Source organism: Pezoporus flaviventris, unplaced genomic scaffold, assembly GCF_033815535.1.
Source record: "Pezoporus flaviventris isolate CSIRO_AGI_PZ_B2104156 unplaced genomic scaffold, CSIRO_AGI_Pfla_v1 ptg000025l, whole genome shotgun sequence".
Taxonomy (NCBI): Eukaryota; Metazoa; Chordata; class Aves; order Psittaciformes; family Psittacidae; genus Pezoporus; species Pezoporus flaviventris.
Window position 1 is genome coordinate 26,904,772 of NW_026892573.1, and position 17,464 is coordinate 26,922,235.

At 40.0% G+C, this 17,464-nt stretch overlaps 2 protein-coding genes across 4 annotated transcripts in view; both read right to left on the reverse strand.

The window, feature by feature from the left end:
• Positions 1–998, reverse strand: part of LOC133271636 (N-acetylated-alpha-linked acidic dipeptidase 2-like) — a 30,495-nt gene extending 29,497 nt beyond the window's left edge. Inside the window, exon 1 of one of the 2 annotated variants that reach the window (XM_061457919.1) lies at positions 617–998. In XM_061457919.1, coding sequence (XP_061313903.1) covers positions 617–701 — 85 coding nt within the window. In that variant the 5' untranslated portion in view covers positions 702–998. The remainder of the gene's footprint in view (positions 1–616) is intronic. The other variant, XM_061457920.1, reaches the window with a different exon arrangement.
• Positions 999–10,418: 9,420 nt separating this feature from the next.
• The window catches only part of LOC133271639 (putative N-acetylated-alpha-linked acidic dipeptidase), a 30,446-nt gene continuing 23,400 nt past the window's right edge, over positions 10,419–17,464 (reverse strand). The window contains exons 14-19 of one of the 2 annotated variants that reach the window (XM_061457921.1): positions 17,134–17,225; positions 16,271–16,361; positions 15,498–15,762; positions 13,998–14,079; positions 12,237–12,329; positions 10,419–11,223 (exon numbers count right to left, since the gene is read on the reverse strand). In XM_061457921.1, the coding sequence (XP_061313905.1) occupies positions 11,034–11,223; positions 12,237–12,329; positions 13,998–14,079; positions 15,498–15,762; positions 16,271–16,361; positions 17,134–17,225 (813 nt within the window). In that variant the 3' untranslated portion in view covers positions 10,419–11,033. Of the gene's footprint in view, positions 11,224–12,236; positions 12,330–13,997; positions 14,080–15,497; positions 15,763–16,270; positions 16,362–17,133; positions 17,226–17,464 lie in introns of those variants that run through there. The other variant, XR_009744208.1, reaches the window with a different exon arrangement.

The window sequence follows — 17,464 nt, forward strand, 5'->3', positions numbered from 1 at the left end:
ACTAATGTTTTTTTTTATACTTATTAGACCTTATGGATTTTTATTTCATGCTTTAGCCTTAGGTGTGTGCTACAACACAAGTTTAAAAAGGACAGATGCAGACTTAAAATCAGATGCTGAAAGTGACTGCAGAAAAGAGTCTAATGTGCTAGTAAAGTTCATTGTACATGGTGACAGCTTCAGCAACTCCGCTCTTGGCTGTCAGTCAAAACTCCTCCTCTTCTGCTGCTAAAATAGCAACAGAATAAGAGCATTTAAATAGATCTTCAGTAGAAAAACAGGAAATACAAATTTAAAAAGAAAACCCTGGAAGTTTTGCTGTCACACAAGCCTCAAATTCTTCCATCAATCTCCTCTTTGAATGTCTGACTGCCCATTATGGGAAGTTGTCAGTTTACCAGGCTTCGTCTTGGGCTGAAGCACACAGCCAGTATACTCCTCACTCCTAAAGCCCAAACTGCTCGAGAGGATTACCTCTTAGAAAACAGCATGATGAGTATTTTACAACATCCCTAACAAGCAGTAAAAGCTCCCTGACAGAGGTTAATCACGTTGCATGTAAGTATCTATTAGAGGGCAATGGCTGCAGGCTGAGCCCCTATGTCTTTGTACTCACCCGCAAGAAACCCCAGCAAGAAACAGCCCAGCAGCCCAGGGCAGCTGAGCCATGTGCATAGGGTCCATGCCTTGCTTCTGGGCATATGGGCTCCGGTGGACCGCTGCTTTGCAGGCTGAGAGGAGGGCAGGCAAGCAGCAGCCTTCCTCCTCCTCCTTTTCCTCCTCCTCTTCCTGCCCTCAGCCCCAAGGCTGCCCCAGGCTTCTGTGTTTCTCAGCTCTCGTTCTGCCTAACCTGCCTAAATCATTGAATGATGATGTTATGGTGTTTCTGAGTGCAAGAAACACTTGAGTTTCTTAGTCTTGCCCCACAAGAGAGCTTGTGTGTGTCTGTGTATCTGATATGCATCTAGACTGTGCAGCAAGCAATGCAAAAGTACTATTTTAAAGGCTAATTCCTATTATCAAGATTTTCTGGTTTTGAAAGTTCCTGTTGCAGGCTTAATGACAATCAGTATTTGTTCCAGTGAAAGCAGCCAGGAAATTAAACGGAGGAATAGAAAACTTTTTTTCTCTTTACCAAGGAAGCACTGAATTGCTCCCCTTTGTAATCCATGGTTACATTAATCCTTGGCAAGTGATGAATACGTAGTGCAGCTCAGAATACAATTTGGATTAGGAAATGAGGACAATTTCAGACATATTCAATTTACAGATGGGAAAAGCTGCAAGATTTTATCCTGTATTCTCCAGCCTTTTATGCTTTGTATTACAAGGTTCTTAGGATCACGTTTTCCTAGTCTAATTCAGCTAAATCTATCAGTATCTCATAGCAAAGGGCACAAGTGCAGCCCAGGGAAGAGTCAAGATATTTTCATAGAATCATTGTACTTTGTACAAGTTTAGCTCAGCCCTGCACATCACTCCCTGCTGGTGTCCTAATTACTTCAGTAAGGGCTTTTTAGAGACTAGCGAAGAACTACACCACTTGGGTGCTCAGCACCAGTCACAGCCAGAGTCTTAAGCATACAGCTGGATGTCCACATTCAGATGATAAATACGTCCAGTTTCTGTCATTTCCCAGCTGCTCATAAGCCATCACAAATTCTGAACAGCAAGGACTTTTCACACCAACAACTCACTTGACATCTACAAACCAGATGGAATTCCACCTACAGACCTCCTAAAGAATGAGCATATTGATGTATTATTAACATTTATATAGCACTACAGGTGTAGGACTGGCATATAATAGACGGTAAAGTGACAGGGCTTTTGGAGATTGCTATCTAAATTAGACCTCACATGATGATAACATCAGTGGAGGAAGAAGGTAAGAATAGCAACAGTGAGAAAGTATGAAATAGGTTTATTTCTGTGCCTGTGGTTTTTTAAAGTGATAAGGGCATCCACGGTGCTGAGGTTGAACAACAGCAGCAACCAAGAGCCTTTTACCACTTAAAATACAGTCTTAGTACTACCAGTTATTAGCTCTGGCATGTTCTTACAATTCGTGCATGGACCATTGGTGGAGCATATTATATTCCATTTAAATGCAAGTACAACACACAGTATGCCTTGAATCACATGCACTCCACGACGGGACAGAGGCAGGAAATAAGATGAAAAAGCTCATGGATTGAGGTAAAGGCAGGGACATCACTTGCCAACCACCATCATAGGCAAACCAGACTATAATTAGGGGAAAATAGTTTAATTTATTACAAATTAAAACAGACTTGGGTAGCGAGAAACAAAGACAAAAATTAAAACATCTTCTCCTACACCTCACCCTTTTTTCTCCAGCTTTACTTCACTCCTGACTCCTCTGCCACAGAGCTGCAATATATAGGAGGGCTCCTGTGATGAGGACAGACACCATAGGATATCTAAAGTGCACTAAGCACCTAACTTTAAACACGTGAATTATTCTGCAGAGAGTGTTCGGTTCCTAACAGATGAATACCCAGTGCCATTTGTGAGCTTGTGGAGTGCCCAAGACCTCTAGCCAAAGCAAACCAACACAGGAAAGCGTTTATACCAGGCCTGCCCTGCTCTGGTGCCAGACCTATTCTTAATTTTGTGCTTTTGGATCCTGTCTTAGGCTGATGACAATAACTATCATTTTTGTAAAGTTTGGAGCTGGCAGCACTGAGTGTGTGAAAAAGAACAGAGATCTGGGGTGCCCTGGACTGATCCATGCATTGATGGCAATGTTGAAGCAGTTTCTTCGTGTTTCCTTGGCTGTCTGGTGGCTCACACGCACCAGAGCAAGAGTGGGAGTTTGATACCAATGGCAGAGAAGTCTGCTATTTGGAAGAGCCACAGAGTTAAAACATTACAATCAGAAAGTGAAGTCCCTGTAAAAAGACACTTATTCTAACTAGGTTGAGGTGCTCAAGTTACTGGCTGATCTGGGCTGATTTTGGGGGCTTATAAACAAGTGAATTATTCACTGGGAAAGAAAGTGACAGTCTTCATAAATCAGTTCTGCAGACTCATCCTGTCATATTCAAGTCCATGCTCTTCATCAAGCATATAAAAGCAATGAACTTCACCTATGTATTGCTTGATCAGATTACCTAGCAACTCTGCTACTGTTTTAAAGCAGGTTGGTCTCCTTCTCACAAATGGCTATAGTCCTACTCCAGTGTTGAATAAAGCCACATTGTGAAGCCTTGTGTTTTCATAAATTGGAATTCCTGTATTCTTTCCAGTCCTAAATTCTTGAAACATTTATTCTTCTCTTTTAGCTTAATAAGGGACTACTTAGTGCTTCTTCCATGGATGTGTTGAAGTGAGTCCAGAAGAGGCCACAAAGATGATTAGAGGGCTGGAGAAGCTCTCCTATGAAGACAGGCTGAGAGAGCTGGTCTTGTTCATCTGGAGAAGAGGAAGAGGAAGAGGAAGAGGAAGAGGAAGAGGAAGAGGAAGGGGAAGAGGAAGAGGAAGGGGAAGAGGAGGTCTCTGGGGAGACCTTAGAGCAGCTTTCAGTACCTAAAGGGGTAGACTTTTTAGTAGGCCCTGCTGCAGTAAGACAAGAGGTAATGGTTTTAAACTAAAAGAAGGTAGATTCAGACGATACAAGGTAGAGATATTTCATAATGAGGGTGGTAAACCACTGGCACAGGTTGCCCATGGAGGTGGTGGATGCCCCATCCCTGGAGACACTCAACGCCAGGCTGGGCATGGCTCTGAGCAACCAGATTAGTTGAAGATGTCCCTGACCAGTGCAGGGGAGGTTTGACTGTATGACCTTTGGTGGTGCCCTTCAACCCAAATTATTGTGTTCTATTCTATGAATCAGCTTGCTACACTCTGGAGGCCAGTGTAAGGAGTGACATTACTACACAAGAATTTTTGTTGGATCATATTTATTTTATACATAAATTTTTAAAATTCCCTGCTGATATGTTCCAGATTATCCCTGAGCTATCTCATCGACATAGTTCTTGTGGAGAAAGGAGAAAAACAGCATATAAAGGCTATACAAATACCACTCACCCAGGCAAAATGTAAGTTTTGACTTGGTGACAGTGCCTCCTCTATACCAGCTTCCACATCCCTCAGTGCCTGGGCTGGAAGATGGGGTCCTCTTTAACATTTGTTTCTTTTTCCCTTCTTTTTTTGTTTTTGTACCCCCTTTATTTCTGCCCTTTGCTGGTTCTAACACTTACAATATATGCATCATAAGGAATGCTGTATCTATCCTGCATGTTCACGGTTTCCTGAGTCCTGGGACATGGCCGCATTACTAAATCACAAAGCCAAAGTTGCAGTATCATGTCTGACAAATGCTCCTTGGAATAGCTGGAGCAAGAGCCAAATGAGCCTGACACTGTGAGATCTGAAGTACAGCATGCCTGGAATGCAAATCACATCTGTGAGGAGGTGGAAAAAGCTGCTCCAAGACAAACCTCATCTCACTCTCAGCTGTTATTGAACATCTCAGCAGCCATGGAGAGAGCTCAGAGCTGTTAAGACAATCAGTCTCTCATAAGACTCATCTCTCTTTGAGTTGCTTCCCAGCCAAATTAAAGCAACATCCATTTGTCACCTTATTGATTTACATGGAGCTTTTCCTGCAAGAACTAAGATATTACCAGTGAGATACTGCCATGACTGCTTCTCTGATAATAGCTGGGTATTTCCTCCAATATTGAAAATGCCCATTTTAGTCTAAGTTTAATCAAAGTTAAGACTTGAGGCTGATGAGAGATAAAACCAATCCTTAGTCACAAAAACTATGCAAAAAAAAAAACCCTATAAGTCTACTTAGAAAAGGGACTTCTTACCTTAGACCAGGTGACAAAACTGCAAAAAAAGGTCTAAACCAAAACAAACCATACAATACACAATACTTCTTCTTAATATTATTACTTAATATAAATTAATTAATATTGATTGATATTAATAATTACTTAATAGCACCTAATAGTGCTTACCATTAAATAGACAGTACTTCTTCAAATTTTTAAAACTAGCAAGAAAACAGTTACTGCATGGGCCTCATATTGAGCTCAGGAGGGGTGAGAATTGCTTGTGTTGAGAGTGAAAACAAGAGTGAAGTTCAGCTGAAGCTAGCAGAACTTGCTATATATTCTACTTAGATAAAACCCACCATATATATATATATTTCTATAGATATCCCTCATAGACTAGAAAAGCTTCAAAAATGGCAAGGATGCATATGTTCAATGCAAAACAAGCTTGCGTTTCTGTGCTGAATGCATAGTTATGCTATGCAGCCAATTGGCAATACCAACAATATATAAAAATATACAATATACACAAAAATGCCAGGGTTTGTAAATTGTAGGTTGTAGCTGCTCATCAACCATTCCCCAAAGGTTAATATCTGCTGTAAGAAAGATATGCCACTGTCGTGCTGCTTGACCTGCTGTTTGACTGAAGGGTGAACTTGTGGCTGGAGAGTTCAGAGGGGTTTAGTTTGTGGTAAAAGCAGCTCTTGGAGGAGAAATGGTAACTGGGAATGCTCAAACACAATTGCAAATCAGTGGTTTCCTCCTGACTCTGCCAGTTGCACAGTCCCTCAGAACTCACAGCCTCAGCAGCTATCTGACTACCAGATTAAGAGGGTAGTGTATTTTGATGCTTTGAGTCAGTGTCTCTGTTATCTTGAACTTCAGAAGTCCATGATCAGATTCCAGCTAAAAGAAAGTTTACACTGCTGGCAGCTGGCAAGTTCAGCTTGCAAACTTTGACCCTTTCTCCTACAGGAGGAATGTACTCAGTGGGGCAGAGAGAGTAAAGGGCTGTGCATGGAACATAAACCAAATGATACCTTCCAGCATGCACAGGAAGTTTCTCAAGAAGACAGAGCCAGCCTCTTCAGTGGCACATGACAGGAGGATGAGAAACAACAATCATAAACTGAAATAACAAAGAGGTTCTGTCTGGATATAAGGAAAAGCTTTTCCATCAGAAGGGCAGTGAAGCACTAGAATATGTTGCAGGGAGGTTATGCGGTCTCCATCCTTGGAGATTTTCAAGACTGTACTCAATAAAGCTCTGTCCAACCTGTTCTGACCTTGCAGCTCACCCTGCTTTGAGAGGAGTTTAGAATAGAGACCTGCCCAATTCTCCTCCAACCCTGTGATCCTGTAATTGTGTGATATGCTTCCATTCATTATAATCCCTGCCCCAGGGAGCTGCTGTCTGTCAAGGAAAGAATAGAATTTTCTCTGACTCCAGCTATGGAAGTTGGCTGTTCCGCTCCACCACGGTATTGCCTATCCAGCAGCACATTTAAAACTGCTCACACAAACAGAGAAGAGAACATCTCAAAGATCTTGACTACCAGTGATTGCTCTGTGGCAGCTAAACCAGCACTTGAAGTAAGATCTGTGTCGACAGCATCTTTACTTTAGAAATTATGCCACCAGGTCACAGAATCATAGAATGGTTTGGGCTGGAAGGGACCTTAAAGCTCATCTGGTTCCAACCCCCTGCCACGGGCAGGGACACCTTCCACTAGAGCAGGTTGCTCACAGCCATGTCCAACCTGGCCTTGAACGATGTCAGGCATTGGGCAGCCACAGCTTCTCTGGGCAATCTGTGCCAGTGCCTCACCACCTCATAGTGAAGAATTTCTTCCTAATATCTAATCTTAATGCCTAAAGCCATTCCTCCTTATCCTATCCCTACAAGCCCTTGTATAAAACCCCTCTCAAGCTTCCTGTAGCTCCCTTTAGGCACTGGAAGCTGCTCTAAGGTCTTCTTGGAGTCTTCTCTTCTCCAGGCTGAACAAGCCCAACTCTCTCAGACTGTCTTCATAGGAGAGACACTCCAGCCCTTTGAGCATCTGTGTCATCCTCCTCTGGACTTATCAGCAGACGATTCAACCAAAGTAACATCGACATTGCTGGCTTTACAAAAGCAAGGATTCATTTTAATACAAGCATAGTTTCTACCTTTTCCACATATGGAAATGTTTAATTCCATTTGATTTAGACTCTTAGTGCATTGGATGGTCATTGTGAGGAGTTCTTTGGCAAATTTTGACAGCACCCAATTTGAGATCATGTATCATGAAGTCCCTTCTTCAAACAATACCTTTTACATTTGCCCTCTAGATTCTTTAATGTAATTGATCAAATTGCAAAGGATGCTCTCAACAATGCCGCAATGCCCAGCTAGGTTCCCTGGCTCCTTCCTCTGCCTACTAAATACTTCAAAAGCTCTTGTCTTATAATTAAGCCATCTACTGCCATATATAAATCAATGACTCGGCAAGTTTGTCTGCAATAACCATGAAAGCCAAATGAGTGTTTGCAAGGATCTGTCTGGTATCAGGATCGTAGTTGTTCCAAACATTAATTACAGAATATTTAGAAAATAAAAGAACTGAAAGTTGATTACAGTAAACAACTCTGCTAATGGCAATCTCTAGCTGGAAGCATCTGTAGTTACATGCACAACTGGCTCACGTTAGATGAACAATAAACTGTAAGTACAACATAGCTGATTTTAGGTTTTGTTCCTGTTAACAACTGACTTTATTCTTTTACTTAATTCAACAGTCTTTGTTTTGCAGTTGCTGTGGAATAATGTCAAAGCTTGAGAGCCAAAACAGCTAATTCAATCAATAGCACTTAGCATTTTTTACTGTGGATTTCAGCTTAATGTAGACATCTAGGAAAAAAAAAAACCAACAAGCAACTTTTATATTCTACTTCACTGAAGAAGAATTGGCGCACAAACCTTATCTTGACTTCTTGTATAGAAAAGGATTTCGCACTCAGAGCTTAGTTGGGTAATAGCTATGCTTGTGGGATACCCTGGCCAATCTAACAAAATATACAGATACTTAAAAAGTAGTTATTCCTGTATCTGGCTTCTCATTGTCTTTCCTTAGTAAACAGCTTCATAGCATATACGTCCTTGCTCATGTGGCTGCTTCAGACAGTTTTTTGAGCTCTAAAAAACAATGGACTGGAAATGTTTCCCAGTGCAGTACAAAGTTTGCCAGAATATATTAACAGACAGGGCTCTTAACTCATATTATTTGTTTAACCATTGTTTTCCACTTGTCTGGTAGGAACTAGATGTCTTCATCTGCTGGCACATGTCAATCAGCTTGATGTTCATAAATGTGAAATATGACCCTTGCTTCTTTGTATCATCCTAGTAGATGAGTCAGGTGAAATGACATTTCTCAGAGCATATCCAACTACTCTTTCATCTTTTGCTTTATGTTTAGAACTCATAATCCTAGTGACACATACAGGAAATGGACAGTTGCACATGCATCCATGAATATATTTTGACATATGGCTTGGACAGCTAACTACAAATCAAATCAGCAACACAGGCTTTGCCCCTTGCTGTCCAGTAATGACACCAGCCACTTCTGCCTGGAATAGTCTTTGAGGAACTGAAGGCTGCAACAGCTATATCTAGATTCCATAGAATACTGACAATAAAAAATGATTCAGGGAGAAGAATGTTCTTACCAGAACTTCCACAGAAGGGAAGATTAAAAGCATCTTGACTAAAAGCATCTTGAAGACTAAAAAGCATCTCTATTTTAAATTTAAAAACTGATCAAGAACTTCAGAACAGGCCATAATGTTCCTAAATGCTAGATGCTGCCACGTCTAAATTAGGGCTTGCAGAACCTGACACCGGTGCTCCTTCCTCACAAGAACAAAGGATTCCAAGGAACATACTTAAAAGCGCTGACAGCTTATCATGGAATACCTATGATGCTTACTACCCCGCTGTCCATCTTCCCCTCTCTGCAAGTCCCAGATAAGACTGCAAAGATGTCTTAGAAGACTCTTGAAGAAGCCGTTGAGCAGGCAGAAGTTGCAGCCCATACTGAGGAAAAGCAGAACAAGTGCTGGTTTGTCATAACAAAGTTGTAAATAGTGGTGGCTTTCTGCAGTGGGGCTAGGAACACCGAAGATGATGCTGGAAGAGCTAAGGATAAGAATCACAGTGGCTGTCTCAAGAGGTCAGCATCAAGTATTAGGCTCCTCAGAATGGAGATGAGAAAAGTTTCATGCTGACAAGTGAGTGGGGAAACAAGTAGGTTTGGGAAATAGCTGCGCTGAAGTTCATCTAAAAATACTCTTCCATTAAAAAAGTAAGCAAAGCTCCATTTGCTTTAAAAATTCAACTGCTACAAGTTGTGGTTTGCACTGAACAAAGATGATTCACAAAGCAGACCCAAATATGGAGGCAAGAAGTGGACAGTTTGAACCCCACCTTACCTAAATGTCACATAAAACATGGTGTTACAACCAGCCTTATGGGTGCTTCCTCTCTCTGGACCACTCTAACTTATATCTTTTGTGTGCAGGGGAACAGTCAATAGGAGAGGCAGAATTTCTGTTCCTATATCCTATTCCCTGCAGTGGTAGTTGTTGGGGTTCTTTTAATCCACAATTTATTTTTTTTAATGGATGTTGCTGTCGTTTCAGAGTGTAACTATCTGTATTTGTGTATTATCTGCTAGCTATTGCAAAAAGGGCCCTAATGAAACTTAACTGAAACAACTAATTTTGCAAGAGGTGGATTATAGACCATCATACTGAATCCTCCACTGGCAAAAGAAACAGTGGAGCAGCCAGCAGCACTAAAACAGTTAGAAACAGCAATGTTTCACATTAGCACAACTAGATTAGGGAGGAGACATCTCTGTGGTTTTACCCCAATCACTGTCATAAAAATGGGAAAATAACTGGGCAATAACTTTGGGTATAAGAGCATTTTCCATAATCTGGTAAACTGGATTATTTTATGAGAAAGACCAGCATTTAAGTAAAATAATGAGTTATTTAATAGTTAACTTGCCTAAAGGGTTTTAATGTGAAGAGTTGAAATACTTATGAATGATGTTTTAAGGAAAAGAAAAAGAATCTACTATGACACCGAAAACCATCAGTTCATGCGACAGTCTTCTAAGACATGGTGGAGGCCTCAGCTAAAATGGCAGATCAAATCACATGAAGTATTTCTGTACAAGATGTTAGTAGTCCTCCAGTGGTGGAGCATCAAATGACAGGATCTCATTTTCTGAGACTTCTCAGTCTGATCTCAGTTGTCTCATTGTAGTCTTTTCAGCTGTCATAAGAGTAAGCTGCACAGCAATATCAGAAATAGAGACTGTACAAAAATGGCAATAGTTTGGTTAATTTGAAACTAAGGATGGAGGACTTTTTTTTCCTCCTAATTTTCTTCATATTAAAAATACCTTGTTATGGATAAGTCATAGCAGGGGTAGATTTTGGATGAAAGAATAAAAGTAGGTCTTCATCTCAGAAGACATGCTTTGCGAGATGATTATATATCTGACAAGATGGATTACCTTGTTTTCACTCCAGTGACTAGAAGGCTTCTTGCTTAATTTTATTTGCAAAAAGCTGTGAGACTCAGCATGTGAAGAGAAGAACGTCATGGATGAGTATTCTGGGCTGGCTGCCCAAAATTTGGTATAATATTATACATCCAGCACATGGTATGTGACAGTTTTCTAATCTTCATACATGAACCCTTGTGTAAAAGGAGAGCTGAAAGGGCTATGCTGGAGTATAATTATGTAACCCCAAGGTAAATAATAAAAAAACAAATAAAACTAGACAATGACAGAAACATGAAATGACTTTTGGCTTCCTGATGAAGACTGCTAGAGTAATCAAGCTAGCAAAATTCAAAGCTCTGAAAATAAATCCAGTGGTTGGCAATTCTTAAAATATGAAGCTGAGAGAAAACATCACAGCTTTTCACTCTCACTTCAGGAAATATCTTCAGCCTGAGCTTTCTGAGTGGAGTACATTACCTTGTTAGCATTGCTAAATGCATTCCGCTTGTGTATATTATGTGCAAAGAACAAGGTCTTTTTGGATTTTGTGTTCTTTGTAATAATCCTCCTAGTGTTTTTAAATGCTCTGTTTTTAAGGCTTCTGCAGACTGTCAAATGTAGTCCTCACTGACGATAATGCTGTTGATATTTATCCTACTTCTTTCAGTGTTTCTGCTGCTGCCTGTACAGTGAAGGCTGCAATGGAAATCTGCCTCTTAACTTCTTCCCAGGCCTCATGCTGATCCGCTTTGCTTTCAATATCAAACATGGCATCATAGATCCCTGGGAATGATTCTCCTGCATACTTGTTATGGCTGCTCGGAGCAAAGATAATATGTCTGTAGAGAATTCAAGGGGAAAAAGAGAACAATATTCTGCATTAGGAAAATAAAACATTATTTTCTGGATAAAACAAATCTGTTTATATATAACCTGTTAAATTCTTGTCACTGAAGATGTAAATAAATAAAACCATTGCAGCAATAGTACCTATAATCTACAAAGCAAGAAAGTAACATAAGCTATGTTATTCCATGTGAATTCTCAAACTTTATAGCTATGATGACTGAAGATGAAGTTGACCAAAGTATTTCCTTGTCCCTTATTTTAGATGAGAGATAAAAAAAGCCAGCTTCTTTTTCTCATAGATATACACAATCTCCAATATAAACAAACATAATTTGAAGCAGGAAAGTTGATGCTTTAACCAGAGACTGTTCTCAACCAATTTTTAATCACAATCTATGAAAGGTAGATACTGTAGATACTGAGAGATCTGTAGATCTTAAGCTCTCCTTCAACATTTTTCAGTGGAAAGATTATTGTTCTGCATTATGCAGAAGGATTGAAAAGCTACACTTTACTATTCTGCCTCTCCAACAAGATTTACTTCTTGAACTGGATGAGAGGACTACTGAATTCATTGCTGTTGAAGTACAGCCCACTACACTGTATTTGCTAGCATGACTGCTGTGTTATAACCAATCAAATTGTAGATACTCCAATTATACCCTATGTCACTTTCAAATAATAATAATTTCCTAAGATCATTTACCACTGAAATTACTTGAATTGAGTCAAGGGCCAAACTTTTAGGTCTGTTTATAAGCCCAATGAAATCAATGGGAGTAGGTTTATGGATCTGAATAGGCTTCCAACAAGACTTGTCCTCCTTCTGTATAGTGTATCTTCTGGAAGTTTTCCCTAATGTCTTCCCTTTTCAATCTTATTTATCCTGTTTACTTTTACCATGTTGAATAGAATCATTACAATTCCATTTAGAGACCTGCAAATCTTAAAGGAATTCTCATAGGGTACTCCAGGCAGAAAGTGAAAACCAAGCCTTTCTTACCTATAGAATGGCCTGCCAGGTAATCCAAGAGGATCGATGAAAGCCCTTTCTAGAAGCATGAGCTGATCATTCAGTGATCTGACAGCAAGTGGGCTAAAAAGAAAACGGGACTCTGTTAGCTATAGAGTGTTTGGCCCATTCTCATCCTGTGCCCCAGTGTACACAGCTCTGGATTTATGAAGGACACCAGATACAAAATGTTCAAGTGTAGCCCACAAAAGACAACCCATATCAGCTAACTTACACAACAGAATTATGCTGATCTCTACTATGAGACAATCTGCCTCATAACCTGACAGTTTCTTAAAGGTGTTTTTAAAGACCAAGGAATAGTGTCAAAGAAGACAGAGACTTTCAGGTGTTTTCTCTCATGCTGCATCTATTCCTTATCTTCTTTTCACTACGATGCTTAGGCAGACCATTCCCTTCTTCTGTAAAACAGTTTTCTAAAAACCCTATTTTCCACAAAGCCAGCCAGCTGCAAATTACTTCAATGAAATCACATTTATTTTTATGTAAAGCCACAACATCTGCGAAACAGGAACCTTGTCATGTTAGAATCATCTTTTGAGCCATCCAAGAACTGTGTTTTTCTGATGATAGATTTTTAATTCCCTAGAGCAGAGACTGTCTGTGTTTGTGTGCTCTGAATAGCTCTGATGCTTAACAAATAAAAGAACTGTTAAGATTATACTGAATTTATGTGGGTTTGGTAATTTCTATACAAAGGAACTTACTGTAGTCTTCAAAGGCATACACCAATAAAAGAATAGGTAAAATTTATATCACAGTAATCTTAGGAGTAATTCAACTACTGACAATGAAACTGTTTCAAGTTTACATTGGTGTAAAAAGAAACTAAAACTGGTTGGTTGAATTAAAGCTTAAATTTAGGCCATCCATCAATGAAACCATTCTGAAAATATTACATACATGTTGTATGTCATAAATGTCATATTTTACATATGAAATTATTGATTGTTTATTTGTCCTGAAAATTGCTGCCCTTAAAAGGATGGCTTTTATTCTCACTTACTCTTCCATAAGGGTAAGCATATGGCTAAGTTAGATTCTTCCCAAGCAGGATATCATACACCTATGTATAAACAAAAGGAAGTTTGGCTTGTCATCTGGGCACGGCCTACCAAGAATAAGAATTAAGTCAAATTAGGCCTTTTGGCATAGGAGGTGCATAGAATTTCTTGAAAGCTTATCCAAAATCTTGGCACAAATACAATAACGGTACAGCTGATTTTTTCCTTTCATTAAGTGGTAGCAGTATCTTGACAACTAGACTGCTGTCAAAGACAGACCATGAGTCAACATTTGTTCCTTAACGATAATGTAGTGACAAAATCTTAGGACATGTCTCTACTTAGAGGGAGTGATACACCTGAGCTGGCTCTGCTCATGCTAACCAGCATTCTAGTCACATCCATGTATCATCCTGCACTGCTCCTCAAGTCAAACCCTTCAAGAATTGCCACTAATTAGCTTGGATACTTTTCAAAGCTAACATGGGTGGACTCCCAGGCTCTGCAGTGTCTCTGGTGTCCACTAATTCAACATTTCTACACTTTTCTTCCTAGAGTAACCACATCCTTAAAGACAAGAGTCCATAAGGACTTCCAATGAAACGAATGACTGACAGTTACTTGTCACCAAGGTTATTCAGGGCACTAAATGCAAGTGAAGACTATGTCCTCTGAGCCCAGAAGACTACGTGGAATATGTGACTGGAATTAAAAGAGTTAAACTTACTTATTGCTATCTATTTGTTGCAGTCTCTCATGAAAGCTAGCAGCAACTTCAGTAAAATTCTTCACAGCTGAAAAGAGGGCATCTGGAGGGAGCAAGAAGGAAGTATTTAACTTCAAATACTGAAGGAATCATGAAACAAATCACATTTTTCAAATTACAGGTTTATCTTTCACTGTGATTGTGAGCTGTCAATTCTTACTGGATGAAAGTCGGATGACCCTATATTCTTACATTAAAAATGATGTAATTCTGTGCCTTGGAGACAATAGAAAACAGTATTTTTGTGAATATTATCATTTGCTACTTGAAGATGGCACAGAAATATCAAAAACTATATGATGATTTCCAGAACCTGGCTGTTCAGGTAGGTTCAGGATTTTATAAATCCCAACAACCTGTGTTTTACTTGTATGTCTTTCCACACACACTGAGTTTTGAGACAGAGAGTATATGCGTATGTATGTGTGTGTGCACATGTTCTTGATATTGGTCATTAGCAGCCAAGTCCTAAACTGAATGCTATATAATGCTGCCAATAAAATAAAAGCTTCTCAGGCAGGAGGCATCTTGTGAATGCCTGTAATATAAAATAAAATTTCACCTGCCAGCACAAGATCTCCATTATGGCATAGAAATGAACCATTCCTTCTTTACCAAGCCTCGAGGCAAACTTCTCATGGTGCTTACACTTGCCATCATATATCTATAAATTGAAACAAGACAAGTTCTGCTGGATATAAGGAGAATCTTTTTACCCTGAGGACAATCAAGCATTGTGGTTCAGTGGGGTTCTGTAGTGTCTGTCCTTCGTGGCTTTCAAGACCAGATGGGATAAAGCTCTGAGCAAACTGGTATGGCCTTGGAGCTGACCCAGCTTTGGGCAGGTTGACCTAGAGACCTCCTGATGTTCCACCTAACCTGAAACAGGGGAAGTTCCTTCTAATTTACACAGGGGAAGTTTAGGTTAGATATAAGGAAGTTCTTTACTATGAGGGTGGTGAGGCACTGGAATGGGTTGCCCAAGGATGTTGTGAATGCTCCATCCCTGGCGGTGTTCAAGGTCAGGTTGGACAGAGTCGGGTGACATGGTTTAGTGCCAGGTGTCCCTGCCCATGGCAGGGGGGTTGGAACTAGATGATATTAAGGTCCTTTCCAACCCTAACTATTCTATGATTCTATGAAATATCCTATGATCCTACAATCAGTGTCAGACAATTATCCAACACCATAAACTGCAAAGCAGTGTGATTTTTTTTTAGGGACACAGACAAACATATCTTGTTGCCAACACCAGTCAACCATGCACAGATCAATGAACATGAGACTGTAAGTGATAGCTCTACTTGACAGTGGCATGGTCTCAACAGGAGAGGCGAGGCTCTTGTTTTATTTACTGTCCATACAGCACAAGGTAAATACCAAATCATGACTAAAACAGAGATTAACATAAGGCATTGCTAGAATTAACAGGGGAGGAGTGTGAAGAAAGACTATGCATACCAAAGGATACGTTGTATGTTGTCAGTTCCTCTTCATGATTCCTTGATAAATTATAGATGATGTGAGCATAGTTGCTCAGAGCTGTTGCATAATCTCTGCAGTCGAAAGGAAGAACAGCGGAGTTGGCCAGTTCGAACACTAGCCCTCCCCGTACCTGTGCGACTGTCAGATGATTCTTGAAAGTGGGATCATAAAACCTTTCCACAATTTCATAGGTTTCATAGACACTGTGGTAAACTGGGTAGCTGCTGTATTTTTCTACATTCTGAAACAAACAAAGCCAAACAAAACCATTATGCAGCTGTGGAAGGCACTGAAAAGGCATTGTCCTGGTTTTCCAAAGGAAAAGGCCACATTGCACAGAATGCTCGTTGAACATTTCTCAGTTGTCTAATCTCACAGTATGTTCCAGAGTCAAATCCATATTTTTACATAAAACATGAATCATTTGAATACAAAGCTTCATAAGTAATTACAAATCAGTCAAAAGTCATCATAAGTCACTCCTAAGCCTTCATCAACCACGGGTAATTTTGAGCATATCCGTTTACCCTGAGGAAAGGTCGTTCTCTCTGACTGACACCATGCTGACCATTCCTATTCATCCAATATTTGTGTTGCAGAAGCACATGAAGTTCTCGTAATGAACTGGGACTCCACTCTCACACACTAAACTGAACTATTCCAAAAAGCTGGCAGTCTAAGTGGCTCAGTTACAGGTGATATTATTCAGGCAGTAACAGGGAGACAACATTACAAAGACACTGACTTACCCAATTTTTACTGTAACGTGCTCTGCCTGAAGCGATGCCCAGACGTTGAAAGAAGACTTCAAAGTCATTGCCAGAACCCAGTTTATTTATTCTGTTAACAAGAAAGAGGAAAATGCCTTGAGTGACAATACTTAAAGTATAATCTTAGCTTGCTTCCAAGTACTGTGGCAATTATTTATCCTACAGTGGCAGCCATTATGCAGTCTTTCCTAGTACACTCTTTCTGTCAATATATCAGTAATTGCCTGTGACCCCCCCCTATGTTATATGCACCTCATCAACTGCATCCTCAGAGATGCAGAGTCATCACTCTCAGGTGCAGAGAAATCAAACTCTCAAGAGGAGAATTTAGCTCACTGCGTTGAATCATTGAGCTGACTTCCATTTTCCCGAACTCCCAGCTCAGAGAGTTCACAACAGTATCAGCATGGCTCCATGGAATACAATCAGTCTTTGAGATTCCATAGAGAAACTCTGGTAAATTTGAAAGACAGTGTTGTAAATTCTTGCCTGGCGTGGTCCCCAGCCACCCAAACTCAGCAGCCTTCCAGGAGACTGGAATTAAGTGCAAAGAAAAGCTGCTGTGCCAGCATCTTGTGCTCCTGCTGCTGGCTTTTGTGTACTACCCTTATTTGTCTAAATGTCTGCAAACCACAGGAACACTTTTCTTATACAAAACAGTAATGCTACAAAGGTTCACAAACCTGTTGTACAAGTATATCAGCTACAATCAATAAAACTCTGAAATTTATACCAGCTGACAATCACACCATTTCTTTCAGGTGCTCAGTCTTTCAAGTGGATGTTTCTATAAAACCCAACTCTACAAGCTATGACTTCTGGTATATTCTTTTGCCACTGACCTGGGGACCTCCTTGTATTCTCTTGATGGATTTCTTTTATACCAGCTCTCATAAAGAGATTTTCCTTCAAACCCCTCATCGGGACTTGGTATCTAGATAAAACATGTGGTAAAAAAAGACAAAGGGTACAATTTTATATGTTACCAAGAAACAAATATACAAGCTGTCATCACATAAAACCTATGGCTTAGGGCAATGATTAGGTCATGGTCTTAAGTCCTTCAACATTTCTGCACTTCCGTTTTAATATGCATATCATGCTGAAAATGCATATCATGCTGAAAATAGGACATTTCAGATGGAAGAAAACACAGTGAAAGTAAAACATTTA